General features: G+C 36.4%; 1 protein-coding gene across 3 annotated transcripts; it reads right to left on the minus strand.

Moving 5' to 3' along the window:
- Positions 1-234: 234 nt before the first annotated feature.
- On the minus strand, positions 235-17,203 carry LOC135156610 (uncharacterized). 3 transcript variants are annotated; one of them, XM_064109231.1, is made up of 11 exons: positions 17,015-17,203; positions 14,064-14,206; positions 13,378-13,462; positions 12,818-13,001; positions 10,923-11,116; positions 10,448-10,571; positions 9,724-9,854; positions 8,610-8,855; positions 3,976-4,056; positions 3,132-3,290; positions 235-1,731 (listed from the first exon to the last, which is right to left on the minus strand). In XM_064109231.1, the coding sequence occupies exons 2-11, from the start codon at positions 14,108-14,110 to the stop codon at positions 1,552-1,554; spliced, it is 1,431 nt and encodes a 476-aa protein (XP_063965301.1). In that variant the 5' UTR covers positions 14,111-14,206; positions 17,015-17,203; the 3' UTR covers positions 235-1,551. The 3 variants fall into 3 exon arrangements, with proteins under 3 accessions (XP_063965301.1, XP_063965302.1, XP_063965300.1); XM_064109232.1 differs by having other exon boundaries at positions 9,724-9,860; positions 14,108-14,206; positions 17,015-17,192; XM_064109230.1 differs by having other exon boundaries at positions 9,724-9,860; positions 17,015-17,192.
- Positions 17,204-18,002: the final 799 nt, after the last annotated feature.

Below are 18,002 nucleotides of genomic sequence, written 5' to 3' on the forward strand. Positions count from 1 at the left end.
GCACGCTGGTTGTGTGCGATGTAATCTACAAGGCTGTATGGTAAAATTTTCAAAAATAATGAGATTTTATTTTATATGAATTAATTATGCTAATTTATGCATAAATCATACTTTTTGCTCTAATTCACTAAATAAAGCTCCTAGAATGCTAATTTTTGGTTAAAATATTCTTTGTAGCATTCTTAACAATGGCAATTTAAAAAAACTTCAGTTTGGAAATCAATTTCTTATGTATTTTATTGTTTTATGAATTTCTTATGTATTTCCTTGTTTTTTTTACTTTTTGTTTTTTTATTGTTTTTTCAATGGAAATCGTTCCAGACTTAATTCTGATCATAAGCAAGGCAAAATTAATTAACTTCAATTAGTAAAAGTAGAAATAATGATACATTTATGAATTTTGGCTAAATACACAATTTGCATTGGATTTGTACATGAAATCACGTTTGTGAGCAATTTTGGGTCTGACATGCACTTACATAATGTTGCGTAATGTCGTAACCGCGTATCCGGTCGTCACAAATTTGGTCTCAAAATTTGCGCGAGACTTGAAAGTAAAAAGTCAGTGAGCGGCGAGGTCAAAAAAATTTGCGCAGCGGATATATCGCGAAAATTGTCGAGGGGGGGGGCCATTATGGCCCCCCCCCCCCGGGAGAATTAGGGTTAAAGATCTAAAAAAAAAAAAAAAAAACCGAAAAATAAAGTTAACATTGAAATATTATGAAATTTTACCAGTTGCTGCCAGTTCAAGAAACAAAGAATTTATGAATTCCTCTTCACAAAATTTCTCAGTACGATCTAAAAATAAATGCACTTTGATTTTACAAGATCATATCACTAATAACCCTATTAAATAGGAAGTAAATCAACTCAAGTTTGATAAGTAACACATCATCTCTACCAAATCTCAAGAGTTACATGTAGTACTTCAATATCTATTTCACATTTAAATTTCAATTAATTCTAAGTAAATGCACTGTAATTTTGCAGCTGAAAGAGTATATAAAAATAATTTTATGAAAACAAGACATGAATTTTGTTTTATTCAAGACCACTATGTTTGGATTCACAGTGCAGGGAGACCAAATATCCTTTAATGGCCAAATACTGTATTGAAAAATAGTGTACATCTAAAATACACCGAGATGCATACGATTTTAATATTAAAGTAAACCCCTCCCCCATTTATCATATATGAAAGTTCAAAGTAATTCTAGATATGTATCTTCATTTTACATTCATTCATCATAACACATGTACAGTATGTTCACATCACATGTGCTTGTAGATTTCTTCATGTTCCTCAGAGCAAAGAACTTTACCTTTTTGTTCAGCATCATGTATTTTGTATCAGCCTAAAAATGATGAGCACAGACTTCAGCAGATAAAACTCTCCTTATAATTTTTCAATTACTGTAACCCAACTATTGTCTGAAATAATATAGCATATCAACTTACATATAAAAACACTCTCCTTCATATCATTATAAACTTTACAAAATTGATGGAAGAGTCCCATGATACGATTACCACATTGCCTGGGTGGTCGTCCTAATATTCATTGTCGTTGTCATCCTCATCGTCTTCATCACCTTCTTGATAAAGTTCATCATCAATGTTGGTATCCTGCATCTGTGACGTGACAGCCTTGGCGTTTGCGATCTGTTTGTACCGCGGCTCGTTCAGGCAGTTTGCTGCTGATATTGTGCGTGGGTGACCCTCTCCAAACACCTACCACAAGAAGATAATAATAATAATGGATATTTAGAGGTGCTAAAAACAAAAAGTACCATAGCATGTACAATGTATGAATAATAAGTTATAACATTTGCAATAATTACCACAATATCCAAGATAAAAAGGGAAAATAATTATTGACGAAAAACGTATGTCTTAAGGGAAGATTTGAAGCCAAGAACACTGGAAGCATTTCTTATTGAAAGAGGGATAGCATTCCAAGTCTTGGCAGCTGCTACAGCAAAACGTTTTTCGGCAGAGGAGAGATTTGACAAGGGAATGCAAAGTCTGCATGTGTCAGTGATTGAACAAAGATTACGAGAGGGTGTGTATAATTTGATGGTATTATTAAGATATTCATGTGCCAATTGATTTAGAGTTTTGTATACATATAAACAGACTTTAAACTGAATACGTTGGAATAGAATTTAACGTTTATCTCTTGACTGAGTGACACTACATTTTTCACTTTAAAAACAAATTATAACACAAAGAAAGAAAATGAACCGTGAAAAATGACAGCATCAAACTGCCACAAAATATGGAGAAACAATGTCTATTTTTGTTCTTTATACCATGCATTTAATTCAATTTCAGGCAAGATTATTATGAAAGTTCAGTGAGGATGCATATTCATACCACTTTCCATAAAGGACAAGTCCACCCCCAAGAATAAGATAATTTGAATAAAAAGAGAAAAATTCAACAGGCATACATGTAACACTGACAGTTTCATCCAAAACAGATGAAAAATTAGAAAGTTATGACATTTTGCTTAATTTATCAAAAGAGTTATATGCAAATCCTGGTCAGTATGATTTCATTATCCACTTACTATTTTTTGTATACTATTATATGAAATATGAAATAATCAAATTTTCTCCTCATTGTCATGTGATAAAAAGTTTTATTCCTCCCTGAAAACGTGGAATTACCATTTTGTTAACATATTATGGTCAAGTTGGTCCTTATTGTCAAATCTGTAAAAAATATTGTATAATTCAAACAATAAAAACAAAAGAAATAGTGAGTGAGGGACATCACTGACTTTCTCATTTGCATATCAGATATCACTGAGTTGAGCATATGTTTTGTGAACACTAAGCGAAACTTAAAGATAAATGAAAGTAGTTGTAGTAAACACTGATTTCACGAGACACTTTGGTGGTTATTTCATTGGATTCTGTACAAACTCATTTTGAAATTGTTACCACAACTGGCATTTAACTTTAAGATGCCATAAGTTTCTTATTTCACATCCGACTTTGATAAAAGTTTCAGTGTTGTGCTTGTTTGATTTTTCTCTATTGATTCAAATCAACATATTTCTTGGGTGGACTTGACCTTTAAATGAAATAATGTGTGTTGGTAACTAGGTCTTTATTTCTACTTACCTCAATACATAGCTGGTGCCATTTAACAAAGTAATCATAAGCTGTATAATAATCCTGAATGTCTTCGTAGTATATACCAGTATTACTAACTATCCTCGTCATCAGTTTACAGTTCTCTCCAAAAGCTTGCTGGCACTGTTCCAGGGATTTTAGGTACCACTTTGAAAAAATAAAATTTAAGATGCAAAGTCAGATATCAAACTGCAATGTTTTGAGAAAAATTTGCGCAAATTAAATCAAAATCAATCATTATTGAAAGGCAGTTTCATTCACTGAATATAAAATAGTAATAGTAAAAAACCACCAGTAATGCAATAAAAATGCTGAAAATCACGAACACAAATATTCAAGGGAGAGGGTCACGTTTATATTCCGATATGAGGTCACATCAAAAGATGAAATTTACTAGCGCTCTACATTCCTGTATAGTATTGTCACTCCTACACAGCAGATTACATTGTCTTATAAGCGGAAGAAAACAAGGACTGCTACATGTAGCTGCAACTACTTGAGTTTAGAAGGAATGTCTAATGAATCGCAGCATAGTGGCCCAGTGGATTAGTCTTCTGACTTTGAAACAGAGGGTCATGGTGGGTTGAATCCCAGCCATGGCGTAATTTCCTTCAGCAAGAAATTTATCCGCATTGTGCTGCTCTCAACCCAGGTGAGGTGAATGGGTACCCGGCAGGATTAATTCCTTGAATGCATGAGTGCTGAAAGGCAGCTCGAGCTAAAGCCAGGGTAATTATAATAATAACATCCCGCCTCGGAATAGAATATTTCTAGATAGATGTCGCTATACAAATGCCTATTATTATCATTATTATTATTATAACATGATTACCTCTTTCTGTTCTTCACTTCCCCTTTCAAAGAGAATAGCTTTGGTCATACTAGCTTCAGCCTCTTTTCCAAGGTCTCCAATCTGAAAAAAGAAAAATAAAGCAGAATTCAAATGATACATCGGGGAGAGGTGTTCAACAAGGAGGTAACTAACTCGAGTCATGCCTAAATGTTGATGGGCATATGATACGTAAAACCCTAACCCTATGCAATATTATTGATAGTTAAGCAGTAGCGCCAGTTCTCTTAGCATGTTTCGACCTACATGTACATGTATGCGGTGATGCACTGTAGAGCACAGCAACTCGGAATTTAAGTTCAACTCCAAGTAACACTTAAATAGTTGTGAAACACCCCCTTGAATGTCAACCTTGTGGTGCAAAAAACCCCAAAACACAAGGAATCATAAGAGCAAAAACATGGAATTAAATTGTTTTTGTCAACATGGACCTTAAATCTAGGCTGTGAGACTTCTGAGGAGACACTGTAGCAGTGGCTAGATAATGTGATTTACCAGTGGAAGACCTGGGTGCTCGACCACGCTGCCCAACTTTGGCAAAAGGAAGCAAGTGACACATCAGTCAAATTTGAGTTATTGTTGTTTCTGAAACACCTTTTGTATGTTGCACGTTCAGGCAAAATTTTGGGGAGAAATGATAGTTCTATGGAAATATATTAAAGGAAATATGCTGATAAATTGCGTTGACGCCTATGTAAATGACGAAAACACATTGCTCATTTACAACAAATGATACTTTTGTAACTTGCTTCCTTTTGTCAAAGTACAGCAGCACTCTCTCCATGCTCCTGCTTTGGATGATATGGATATTGTTTCCTAAAAAGGGTCGTCCGGTACAGGCTGAGCAATTTCTGAGTGGAATCAAGTTTCCAGAGAACTGAAATTGAGGTCCGACACTGTAGCGGTGTTGTCTTCAGTGTGAATTCTCAGAACAATTAACTACCCCAGGATAACCTCGTCTTGCTATAACTTTTGCTAGGCAAGCCATTGTAATGGCGATTGTTGCTGTGTTCGTTCAGTGTAGACATACCGCTACAATACTGTAATATACCACTTATCTTGTGATATGTTTGCTATAATGTAGGGGCTTTGTGGTCTAGTGGTCACAAGCCTACATGTGTTTTGTGCGGAGGTAAAAAATTCACCTACTGCAGTGTGAATGGATACACTCAAATTTACCCCGGAACTGTACTGGGATAACTTTTCAACTACTGTAAAAGTGGAAATTTTCGCGGATTTCGCGGCAAGATCGGCGAGCGCGAATTTAAAAACACGCAAATTTATGAGCATCTACATGTATTTCAATGAAAGTTTTGAACCGCGGTTCAATTGCGTGTATCGTTTTGGCAAAGAGACTGCATAATTTGACATATAGAGGGCGACATTTAAGCAAGCAAGCTTGAGCTCCAAAATCATATGCATCGCGAGAATTTGTTACAAAGCAATGCGATTATTTTTTAACAGTTGCAGATCGGTATTTAAATTGTGATTTTGGTTGAAATATAACTTGCTTTTGCTGTTTGATTGGTGAGTGTTTAGATCTGTTTAGTTTTTAAAAAGACGTTGGGTTGATTGCCCCCGCGATCCCCAGGTCGAAAATCCGATAGAGGCCTATAGAAAACCTATAGGAAATTCCTATTGGTTTCTGATGGTTTTAATGGTTTTTATTGGTTTCCTATAGGTCCCTATAAGAAATATATCTGATGCTCGAAAAACATATAAAACCCATAGAAACCTATATAAGAACCCATTGGTCCCATTCCTGTAGGTTTCTAATGGATTCCTATGGGACTCGGTCAACTCTATTGGTATCTAATGAATTGTTCAATTCCTATAGATTTTCTATTGGTCCTATAGATTTATAAAGGTCCGCAAATATAAAAATTTCCTATTGATTTCTGTAGGTCCTATAGGTTTCTTAAAGGTCTTATAGGTTTCTGATGGATCTTAAATGGTTCCTATTGGTCTCATTCCTATAGGATTCTAATGGATTTCTAAGGGACTCGGTCAATCTTTATGGGTATCTATATTCTACAAACCCTATAGATTTTCTATTAGTCCTATAGATTTATATAGGTTCGCAAATATCAAATTTCCCTATTGATTTCTATAGGTCCTCTAGGTTTCTTAAAGGTCTTATAGGTTTCTGATGGATCTTAAATGGTTCCTATTGGTCTCATTCCTATAGGATTCTAATGGATTTCTAAGGGACTCGGTCAATCTTTATGGGTATCTATATTCTACAAACCCTATAGAATTTCTATTGGTCCTATAGATTTATAAAGGTCCGCAAATATCAAATTTTCCTATTGATTTCTGTAGGTCCTATAGGTTTCTTAAAGGTCTTATACACACTTAAAAATAGGTAGTCAAAAATGACCCTATAACAGTCATTTTTGACCCCATTCTCAGGGTCAACTATACACCGAACCCATTGGGGTCATTTATGACCCACTAGATGTAGTCAAATGATTTTGACTACAATGGTAGTGAACAAATGACCCAAATGAAGTAAAAAATTACTACAAAAAGGTCAAAATTTGACTACATTTAAATGAAAAGGGGTCAAATGCAATAGACAGTAGGGTCATTTCATTCCTCCATCCTTTCACTTCAATGTAGTCAATTTCAACTTCAATGTAGTCAGATTTTGACTTCAGTGGTTAGTTGTATCCGACTACTTGTAAGCTTAACACATTAATTAGACACAAAAACTAAAAGATCATTGTGCATAAACAAATAATTTATTTATAAAGAACATATTAGATGCTTCCAAAACACTAAATAGCAATACAAGAGTGGTAACATTTAAAATTTGATCCTAAAAAGTACACTGTCAAATTGAAAAGCACTGAAGCATTTTCTAACATTATTAAGACATTACAGATTTTATAATTTGCTTTTCAAATAATTGACCTTGATTGATCAATGATGTAGTAGTAGGCCAAATATCTGATCTGTATGCTTTTTTCTTGAATAAATTCATCTGGTTTGACTGCATTGACATCATAAATAGAGAAGATTCATCTTGACAAAACCAATTATCAATTACTGACCTGACAGTTATGATCCGATTCTCGTCGGAACGCCCTCTAGAGAAGATGGCTTTCGACCAGGATGGCCGAAACTGTCAGGTCAGTAATTGATATTGGTTTTGTCAAGATGAATCTTCTCTATTGAATATCTGTATGCCATCTACAAAGTGTCTGCATCAGATTCACATGGAATGATGGCATTTACACACGCATATGATACACCACATCTGACACCTAGATGTTATTACATGAATTGTCCCAAGAAAAGCTGCATATCACCTGCATTCCTGTTTACCCATTACAATTATAATTCCATCAGTAAAAGTAAAACTTGCTATTTGTAACACTTCAATTGTAAAAAGGCAATACAACTCAATTACCACACATTACATCACTTATTCATAGATTTTAGTCATTTCACTGGCGCAATCACACCTTGTGATCACATGGTATTTTACCCCTTGTTTGGGGTGTTTTTTGTCAATTAAAATCCTTGTTTGGGGTAAATTTGACCACTGTTGGTGAATCCTAGCTTGGGGTCATTTTTGAAAGTATACACATGAGTGGCCACCCTCTCCTCTCACAATCACACCAAGGTTAGTACAATGATCCCAAGCTAAACATTGATAAGTATGCAGTTCAGCATATTATTTTCATTTTCATTAAATTCTAGTTTGAAGGGCCTATGTAGTTCAGTACATCCAGTGGTATAAATAACATCAACTCGCGGAACTCAAAATACGAATCACAATTTGGATATGCGCCTTGGTTATGGCATAGTATAATGAATGGCATAGTATAATGAATGAGGGCTAAGGTCTTTGAATTCTGCTACCAGAATATTAATGTCAAGAAAACAATATCACACAGTGGTAATTATGTCAAAACTTGCTTAATGTGTCTGCTATATATTAACTTATGTACATTAAATGTTATCTGTGCAAACATTTTGGCTTAAACCTAGTCTATAAATTTAACTGATCAAAAAACCATAATTTGCCACAAAAATGACAAGTTTGAGCTTTTTGTCACAAACCCATCTTCTAAAGCCACTAGCATTAATTTGCAGAAATACAATTTAAAACGCAGAGGTATTTAGCAGACAAAATGAAAATGTTGGCATACTTGCCACTTTGCAATTTTGTTTGTTTTGTTGCTTGCAAAATTTAAAATCAAAATGTGGTATTGGAATTTGGATACCCTTTGTACCCCCCTGTATACGAATGACTAAAATAGATTTGAAAAGGATAGGCAGTGAAATTGATACGCATTTATCTGATATCACAAAGGAACCCTAAAGGCGCATGCGTACACACGCAAGCAATTGAAGATGCTGCTTAAGTACGCACGTGGAGCTGCTGCCTTGAGGAATTGACGTACCTCGATACCTGAACTTGTAAAATCCATTTTAGTATTGAATTTCATACATGGCATACAGACATATCCAAATTAGGAGACATATCAGAATTTTGAGTTCTGCTGAACTGACATTGACCATTAAATGGTTGAAAATTAAGTATGAAGGACATATGTCCTTAATGACCTCACACAGGAGGAGGTGTTCCTGTCTTTGGCATTTACCTGGTACAGAACTTTTTGAATAAACTCCCATGTAGTATAGCACGCAGATGGATACTCCAGGTCAAGTACATAAAACAACTTGAAACACACATCAACAGCCTTCAGAAGGCTGTCTTGCTTAAGGGCACGGCCCTCAACCACAGCAAAATATTGTGCTGGCGCTTTCTGTGGGCCAAGGGCCAGGACAAATGGTTGCCGCCTCTTTGACATGAGTCCATCCAAGTATTTAGGGAGGTTTGTCCCTATCTGTAAAAAGAGAAAATGAATCTACTGATTAATTTACATTTAAAAAATAAATCTAGATATTTTCTGTCTGCGTACTTAATTCTTACTGGTAAGTGGGTTGTAGATAGATATAGCTTTAGCATGGTCCTGATGTACATTGTGTGCACACACTTTGCTGGTCGAGGAACAATATTTGACTATACTGTCTGGCGTTTGACATCATGGGTCAGTCTGTCAAATCTATATAGTGAGGGTAACTACTGTAACTTGACCATGATCATGATAGAAGTTGTCATATAAACTTAACCTTTCTTTATATCACAGTTCTAAAGATCTATCACAGATCTAGGTGTAGAGTGAGAGTCGAGTTCTATTAGGGACCTGTCAGCTGAACTTCAATTAGCAAACATGGAAAGTTTGGTCTGCATGTGGGATGTGCTACAAATGTTGTAGTGCGACAAGCATGCAAATTCTGCAGTTAATCGAACCATAATCAAAATGATACAGAGATGCCAGTGACTTTGGTCACATTTTCCTGAAACGCTAATAAAATTTCTTGAAAATATGAATTTTTAATCTTGTTTTGTACTGGAGATGCTGAAAAAAATTTCCTGAAGTCTGGCATCTCCGATGATAACAATTAAGTAAAACAGATCTATGCAATACAAACTGTGTGAGCATCACATCAGCCAAACTGTTGTTGTCTTGATGAACGTGTCCCATTCTTTACATATCACTTTCAACCAAATGGAGTACTTGAGGCATTTCTTTCATTTTATGTGCAAGAAGATATACAAAAACATCCTCCAATTGGATATATCCCATCTGCATCCCACCTCTATACCCAAACATTTCATTTAGTAGGCACTAAAATTTACTCCATACTTACCGGCTGAAAATCAATGAAGGACTCCATTGCTTCTTTCACCGTAGCCCTGGATTTCTTTGCGTTTGACAGTTTTCCTGTAGGCAGTATCAAGGGCAGTGCTGTCAGACCTGCATCCTGTGCACTTTGATCATCTATATCTGAAAGGAAAACAAACTTCAATTAAAATAGAGCAATTCCATGGTAAATATTTTAACACTGAATCGCATCTTTTTTACAACAGTATACAAAATTATTGAAAAGCAAAATATTACAGAAAATACCCCGGGTGGGGGTGGTGGTGGTGGGGGCACTCAATATTGAAGTTCGCACCATGTGCGATCAAAAAGACCCCCTTTTTTGGACTGCTGTCACCCAAAGACCCCCGTTTTTTCCATTTGATGACCCAATTTTTTTTTGTCACCCAAAGACCCATGAATTTTGCACTCTCTGACCCAAAAATTGCCCAAATTTTTGATTTTCAGAAAAATGCCATTTAATCACACTAAAAAAGAGCCCATTTTTTAGCTTGGTGTGTCACCGAAAAACCCAGATTTTAAACTGTCACTGAAAGACACCCTATTTTTTTACTTGTCACCCAAAGACCCCCTATTTTTCATTTGTCACCCAAAGACCCCCTATTTTTCATTTGAACGCATCACCGAAAGACCCCTATGTTCGAGATGTGTGATCTTACTCGTACGTCACTTTCATATTGAGTGCCCCTCCCCCCGGAGAAAATATGTACCGGCTTGCACTTGTGGACTTTGCTTTTCTCCATACTGCAGTAGTTTTTTTGCCAGTTCTTGAGTCCATTTCATGATTAATCTGTCAGACACATCCCCATGAACTGCTCTGAAATCACCATCTATCTGTGATTCAAATTAAAATGCATAAAGAAGGATTGTAAAACCTTGATTCAGTATGGTAATTTTGGGGTGGGCACATGTGTAATGTCTAATTGCAAAATGAATATCCAGCAACCAAGGAGCTAGGCCTTGATTATGTTAATGACACCTGGCAAAAGATACATGTAGGGAAGTATATTATTATCAGTAGTACCAAATAAAAACAGGCAGAATTTGGTAGACTTTTGTTACTGGTCCTGGCAGGCAAAAAAGATCAATGAGGAATTTTATTTGGGTTTTTGAGAAGCACACCTCAAGAATTAATGCTTTACTGTACTTTTGACATAAACCAAGAAAACAAAAGTTACCCCATACCATGTTAGGGACATCAAAGAGTCGAGGCCATTGCAACTCGATGTCATGCACGGTAGATTTCTTCTCTGAGTGAATTTCTTCTTGTCTTTTCAGTGCAGTCTTCTTCATGAATTCCACCACTTTAGGGATAGGGCTATTATTATGTTGAAGCCATTGCTTCATTTCTTCCAAGTTCTCCGGCTCCATATCTTTTTCTGAAAAAGACAAGGTGATAAAAAACAAACTCAATAGTAGGCTACCTACAGCAAACCCTAAACTACCTTTTACAAAAAGTTAAAGTCCTTCTCAAGCCTTTCGGCCCATAGAGCGGCGCCTATCTCCATTTCAATAAACCTAGGCCACATGTCTACTGGAAAGTAGAGAAACTACAGCAGGGGGTTAGTCCACTGGTAGCCATGTGTTTAACTTCCCTACTCCATTCTTCTAATGTCGAGTGCCTGACAAGAAAGCAGTAGGTACCATTTTTAAAGCCTTTGGTATGGCCCGGCTGGGGTTCAAACCCACAACCCCCCGATCATGAGGCGGACGCTCTAACCACTAGGCCACCATGCCGGTGACACCTGTTTAAGGCTCTAAAATTTGACGGCAATCAATCCTAAGATCTAGTGCACTGATGTAAGTCCCGGGGGGGGGGGGTCTGTCCTCATTGAAAGGGGGGGTATCATGCTTGACCAAGAATTCACGTAAAAAGGGTGTTTTTTACAATCATGCACATTACGTGCGTAACTTAAATAGGGTCTCAAAATCACCAAAAATCAAGAAAAAGGGTCACTTTTTTTAAACCGATGAGTTACGCATTCAGTGTCTTAAAAAAAATTCACCTTACCTGTGTACTTAGGGCTAATTGCATGTTCATTTAACACTACAGTTTATCACAATGATGGAATATTCCCAAATCCCAGCCAAAAACACTTTGCACATGCCCGCAAACACTTGAATTAGCCCGACCTCATGCACGGAAAGCAAAACATATATCACTATTTGCTTGGTTTGAAAATAGTTATTACTTGCTTTGGGGATTACTTACTTAGGGTAGCAAATTACCGATAATCATACTTATTTAGGGTGTATATTTTTGCATTTGTAAATACTTGTTTAGGATGCTTTTGGCAAGTCCTTGGTCATGCATGATACCCCCCTTTCAATGAGGACAGACCCCCCCTGGGATGTAAGTTCCTGACCAGATGCACTGCAGGAATCAGACTAAGCTTCCTGTAAAAATTTATCTAAACTAGTTATAGGTTTCTTGTAAGAGGTTGGAACATGCCTTTGATGCAAGTTGATTAAGTGTTACAAGCAACAACAAAAAAAAAAAAAAACCATGCAGATGATTTTAAAGTGCGCTCTACAAATTTAAAGCGTAAACTCACAGCCTCAACACACTTTGAGAGAAATGGCATTGATCACTTTCACCCAAAAGACACTCCATTTAGCATCATCCAGGGATGCAGCTGCTATTGGGCACAGAACCCTATTCAGCCTACATCTATAAGAACAATATTGCAACTGGGACCAGCTCTCGGAGTCCCCGAATATTATACCGGTAGCTGAGACAATAAGCAATTAGTTCCGTGGCCAAGGGAATTTCAATCAAACATACAAATCATGGCTGCGCTGGGACTTGAACACACAACCTTAAGATCTGGAGTACAATGCCCTACCGATTGAGCTAACTTGATCACAAGCAATCTGCTGAGCATCATGAGGTGAAAATTGGTAGACCAAAGACTGGTCCCTGTGGAATGTGGAACATTATAAATCATCTGATAATTCTGAAGATTGTAATCAAGTAAGCCTACCAAACCCAACTTGAACTTGAAGATGAGCCAGTAATAATTAAACATTCAATGTTCACAAAGCATGCAACAAAACTTAAACTAGGCACATTAACATACCTTTAGATTTTAGTTCTTCAATTTTTTCCTTGGTTGATGGTTCTTTCTGGTTCTCCTCACTTGAACTTGAAGGTTCCAAAGATGTCCACCCTTGCTTTGGCATTCTCTTTCTCACATTTTTCAACCTTTCTTCGATGAAGCCCTTTGCATGTTCACCCTCTACTGCTGGTGTATACCATGCTTCCTATGTGCGAAATTTATTCAAAGAAATACATGTAACAGCAATGAGTGAATATACAGCACCTACTTTACAGTACAACCTAAAAAAGTGTAACATTTAAGTGTAAAAGTTTTGTTCAATTCAGTATTTAAACACTTATGATGGTGCAAAATAGTTGACAACGCATATTGTTGTTATCGAACAACAGAAAGAATATGGCACGAGAGAAACCGAAATGCCACCAATAAGCGTTAGATGAGTCCGGTATTTTATCTTCTGTTCAAAGTTATTGTTCATGGGAAAAGCCATATGGTACAATGGGACAAAAACAACTTGTTGATAACAACACAATTTTCTGCTTCAAATGATGTTCTTTTAACGTGATTAAACTTATACTTACATAACCAGGTCCTTCAACATCTTTCAGTGCTGGAAATTGTTGAATCATGGATATTGCCATGCCCACCTTCTGTTCAGCAGATGGTCTATAATATTATAAAGATCCAAGAAGAAAGGAAAAAAATAATGATCTACTACAGATACCTATAAGATAATATAAGAACAAATTTGTCTTTTATTAGTAAATAGATTTTGCACTCATTCATCTTCCAGATGCTCCCTGCTGCCTTTAAACTATGCTGCATACTTTTTAGCAGCACAGCAAGGGCAATCATCTTCCAGTGATGTCACTGCACCATGCACCTGAACAAGTTTGGAGATGAATATTGATTGTAACTGTCTTCATTTTCTATTGAAAAGTTATCTTCAGAAACCTGAAACAGTCAAAGTTTTGTAACAAAGCAAATATTTCAGTTAATTTTTATAATGAAACTTCCCCCCCCCCCAATTTTAAGAGTTGTTGAATCATATCAGGGATATGAAAATCATCAATTTATCTTTTCTCCTTCTACCTGAAGGTTGAGAACTTATATCCATCCCTCATATATCCCCAGACAGGGCATGCATAAGCTGGCAGCAAACCTGCATTTCACCGCTTTTGTGAAAAATAGCTTTTGACTGGTCTAAGCTCCAACCCTGGTCTATTGATTTTGTTAGTTGTTTGGAAATTTTTGAGTATTTTCTTACTTGTTTCCATATTTCTCCATGAGGTGGGATACAACTATTCTCACCATTCTTCGTCTGTTAGAGGCACTTTGTGGTCCACCTTCTTCAAGTTCACTGAGAATGGACTGGCCACCAGCAGCCTTTTCCAGAATAGCACTTATGTCCTAGAATTTGGTAAAGAAAAAAACAAATATTTGAACGGTTATTTTTATTATACCAGTATTTTTTTTTCAGTTAGGCCAGAAAAAAATTATTTGTTACTCGTTAAAGTACATGGGAATTAGAATTTACTTCTTGTCAGAACTGTTTACATTTATACCATGTGAGGCATTTTCTTGAGATTTGACAAAAATACTTTTTGTTATCAAAAGTTTTTGTTAACGAGTTGATATGTACATGTAATTATGTATAGTGCAATGAATAACGAAATACAAAATGTTTACATCAATCTGATTTTGTAGGCCTATTATTCAGCATGACTCCTATTTTGCTCAAAATATTGGGTTTTTATTATTGATTAGTATTTTTTTTTATTGAAAGGCAGTCCTCTCAAAAATTTAAATGAACGTCCAATTTTGCAATTCTAAACATCCAATTCTAAAAATTTCAGGGTCCCAAATTCAATATTTGTCTATTTGTCAAAACTCTATTCATTTTCAAAATGCAATTTTTTTCGTTAATTTTCAACTGTCCGAAAATCTGACCGAACGTCCAATTTTGCGATGTAAGCTGTGCTTACGATTTAAAATGACGCTTGCGCGTCTTTTCTAACATTGGCGTACAAAATTGTACATGCCGGCTTAACATCAAAAAAAAAAATTCAGGGTCCAAAATCCAATATTTGTCTTCATATCAGACACAAAACTCTATTCATTTTCAAAATGCAATTTTTTGCGTTAATTTTCAACTGTCCAAAAATTCAACTGAACATCCAATTTTGCGATGTAAGCTATGCTTACGATTTAACTCATTCGCGACAGAGGGCCTGTCAGAGAGGATTTCAATGACCACTCTTCCCATTGGCAACTTGAGAGTCTAATCTATACTTAGTGTGGAACACAGCACTTACTTATGGGGATATATGATTTCAGAGTAATAAGACATTGGCCCTATGCAACCTGTAGGAGCTTTACATGGGATGAATGATAGACATAAATCTTAAGAAATAACATCTTTATGAAAAAATAAATTCCTGCAGTTATAAGAATACATTTTACTTGTGAGAAAAACAATTGTTAGTACTTCCAAGTCATTTATGATGCACCACATACCCAACTGAAAATGGAATAGTCTAGACATACAGGGTTCAATAAAGTTCAATAAACTTATCATACCATATAGGTTCATCAATTTCGGAATAGGGGTATCAACATAATGGGGAAATATGTCAAACAGAAGATACAGTGGCTAAATATCATTTTCATTGCATTATAATAGATTCTAAAGGCATGATTATTCAGTTTGTTTTCTTCCTAAAACTGATATTGCTAAAATTTAGGCAACTCTTTGATTATCTTTGTAAGTAACTTACTCTACCCTGCTTGAGAATAGACTGGCCTGTCTACCTATTTGCATATGATATGCGCGCAGTGCTTACACACTGGGTTGTGTGTATGCGTAAAGCACACAAGCACATAGACATTGCATGGGACATTGTACTGTTTGTTGTAGGCACAGAGATACGATCTTACGTATAATAGAGAGGGAACTCTTTCCGCGTGTTTTTATTTCCCATAGCTAGGTTTTGTACATAGCCAACATGGCTGCCGGCGGACAATTTGAAGGATGATTTTGGAGGGTCAATGTTTTATTCATGAGAATGACGTCAAAATACGCATAATGCACTTGTATGATTGGATTAAACGCTTATGTTTTATTCATGTACTCATGCATTAAACATTTTTTTCCGTCCCACAATTCCCTACGATATCTGTGCGAAGTGTCGTTCTTTTGGACTCTGCGAATTTGAAGTTTCTGAAACGAAATAGCTAGACTAATTATCTGTTTATAGAATTGATGTTCGAAATCATGGTTTCTGAGTGAACTTCATTGGAGCGGAAAATCTTGGAGGGAACATCAATACTATTCTAAATGACATTCCATAGGAATAAAAGTAAGTTACGCTCATTTTCATGTTTTGATCTCACTTGCAAATTGTAATGTGTTTGCCGGGGTTCGGGGCTCATCCTGTATTACGCACTATGTAAACCTCAATTTCAATATTTCTTTTGCCTGACTTCCAAATAAGTGTGATCATTGAGTTTCTCAAAAAATACTAGGCCTATATCTAGGGGTCTATATATATAGTTTGTCGTAGATCTAGACATTCATCGGAATGCTTCATGTAGGTCCAAAGTAAACCTTTATTTCAGTTTTATTGTGATTAGACAATTATCAGGGGTAGATGTGGACTTGTTTCCGACCTCCTGTTTTTAGTAACGACAAACTGTCGATTTTAGGCCTATTCAAATTTAGGTCAATGTAGGGATATGGTCAGAGCGGGATCCGGCCTTTGATATCGCCGGTGCTAGCCGGCTAGCGAGATTGTCGATGTAGTCATGGGGTATGAAAATAGCGGGGACGGACTAGGCCCAAACTTCAAGCTTGAAAGTTGAAGTTTAGGCCTAGTCCGTCCCCTCTATTTCATCTTCATATGAATAAGTATAATTCTCAGCAGTTTCTTTTATTCAGGAACGCTTTACTTCAGAATAATCAGTGTTGAAATACGATTGACTTAGCATTAATATCTGTTATGTTAAGTGTTACTTGTCTAAGTCTTAGATTCTGCCTGGGCTCCCGCCCGCTGCGCGGGCGGGAGCTCTCTGGGTTACATGATGCCATGCACTGCAATGGCAATGCCAATGTCAACGTGTTATTTTGTGAAATTACTTAAGCTTAACGAAATACTACAATCATGTAAGTTTACATAGTAAAGACACAAATATGTTTGACACTCAAGACAAATTTCTTACCTTCAAACACAGCAACTAAACCACCTAATCCCCACTTATTTAGGAGCCTCTCCATCATCAACACTTGCCCCGGGGACCTCGACACGTCTTTAGACGTGTTCGGGCTGCGCAGCCTGCGCTGCCGCCGCAGTACGGTAACATCAACACCAACTAAGCGGTCGCATGCGCAGACTGCAGTAAAAAAATCGCAACTTGAGCGAGACGCGGCGCGCGGGAAATTCGAAATCATACTCACCATACATTGAGTGATTCGACCTGAAGTAAAATAGTTCTTTGATAAAAATAATATATATCACAACGCAAATGAAGTGAAAGACATGGAAAGTTTTAAAATGTTGTTTCTTTCACACTGATTAAATTTGTTTGCTATTACAACATTACAAGTATTAGCAAAATAACTATTGATTATTGAACACTGCACACAGTAATATATCCCTCCGCCGTTCAACTTGCATTGCAGTCATTTTGATGATGACTCTTTAGGCAAGTTATTTTTCCACTTCATACACCTAGTCATTTTTAACTTCCGGCGCAGTCAAAAAGCCAAAAGGCAAAGTAAACAGTGAAAGGTTGACCCCATATGCAGTCAAATTTGACTACATCCAGGGTTATTTTGAAATGACTACCCAAACTAGTCAAATTTTGACTACCTATTTTTAAGTGTGTAGGTTTCTGATGGATCTTAAATGGTTCCTATTGGTCTCATTCCTATAGGATTCTAATGGATTTCTAAGGGACTCGGTCAATCTTTATGGGTATCTATATTCTACAAACCCTATAGATTTTCTATTGGTCCTATAGATTTATATAGGTTCGCAAATATCAAATTTCCCTATTGATTTCTATAGGTCCTATAGGTTTCTTAAAGGTCTTATAGGTTTCTGATGGATCTTAAATGGTTCCTATTGGTCTCATTCCTATAGGATTCTAATGGATTTCTAAGGGACTTGGTCAATCTTTATGGGTATCTATATTCTACAAACCCTAT

The sequence above is a fragment of the Lytechinus pictus genome, chromosome 14 (genome assembly GCF_037042905.1).
Source record: "Lytechinus pictus isolate F3 Inbred chromosome 14, Lp3.0, whole genome shotgun sequence".
In the NCBI taxonomy this organism is placed as follows: Eukaryota; Metazoa; Echinodermata; class Echinoidea; order Temnopleuroida; family Toxopneustidae; genus Lytechinus; species Lytechinus pictus.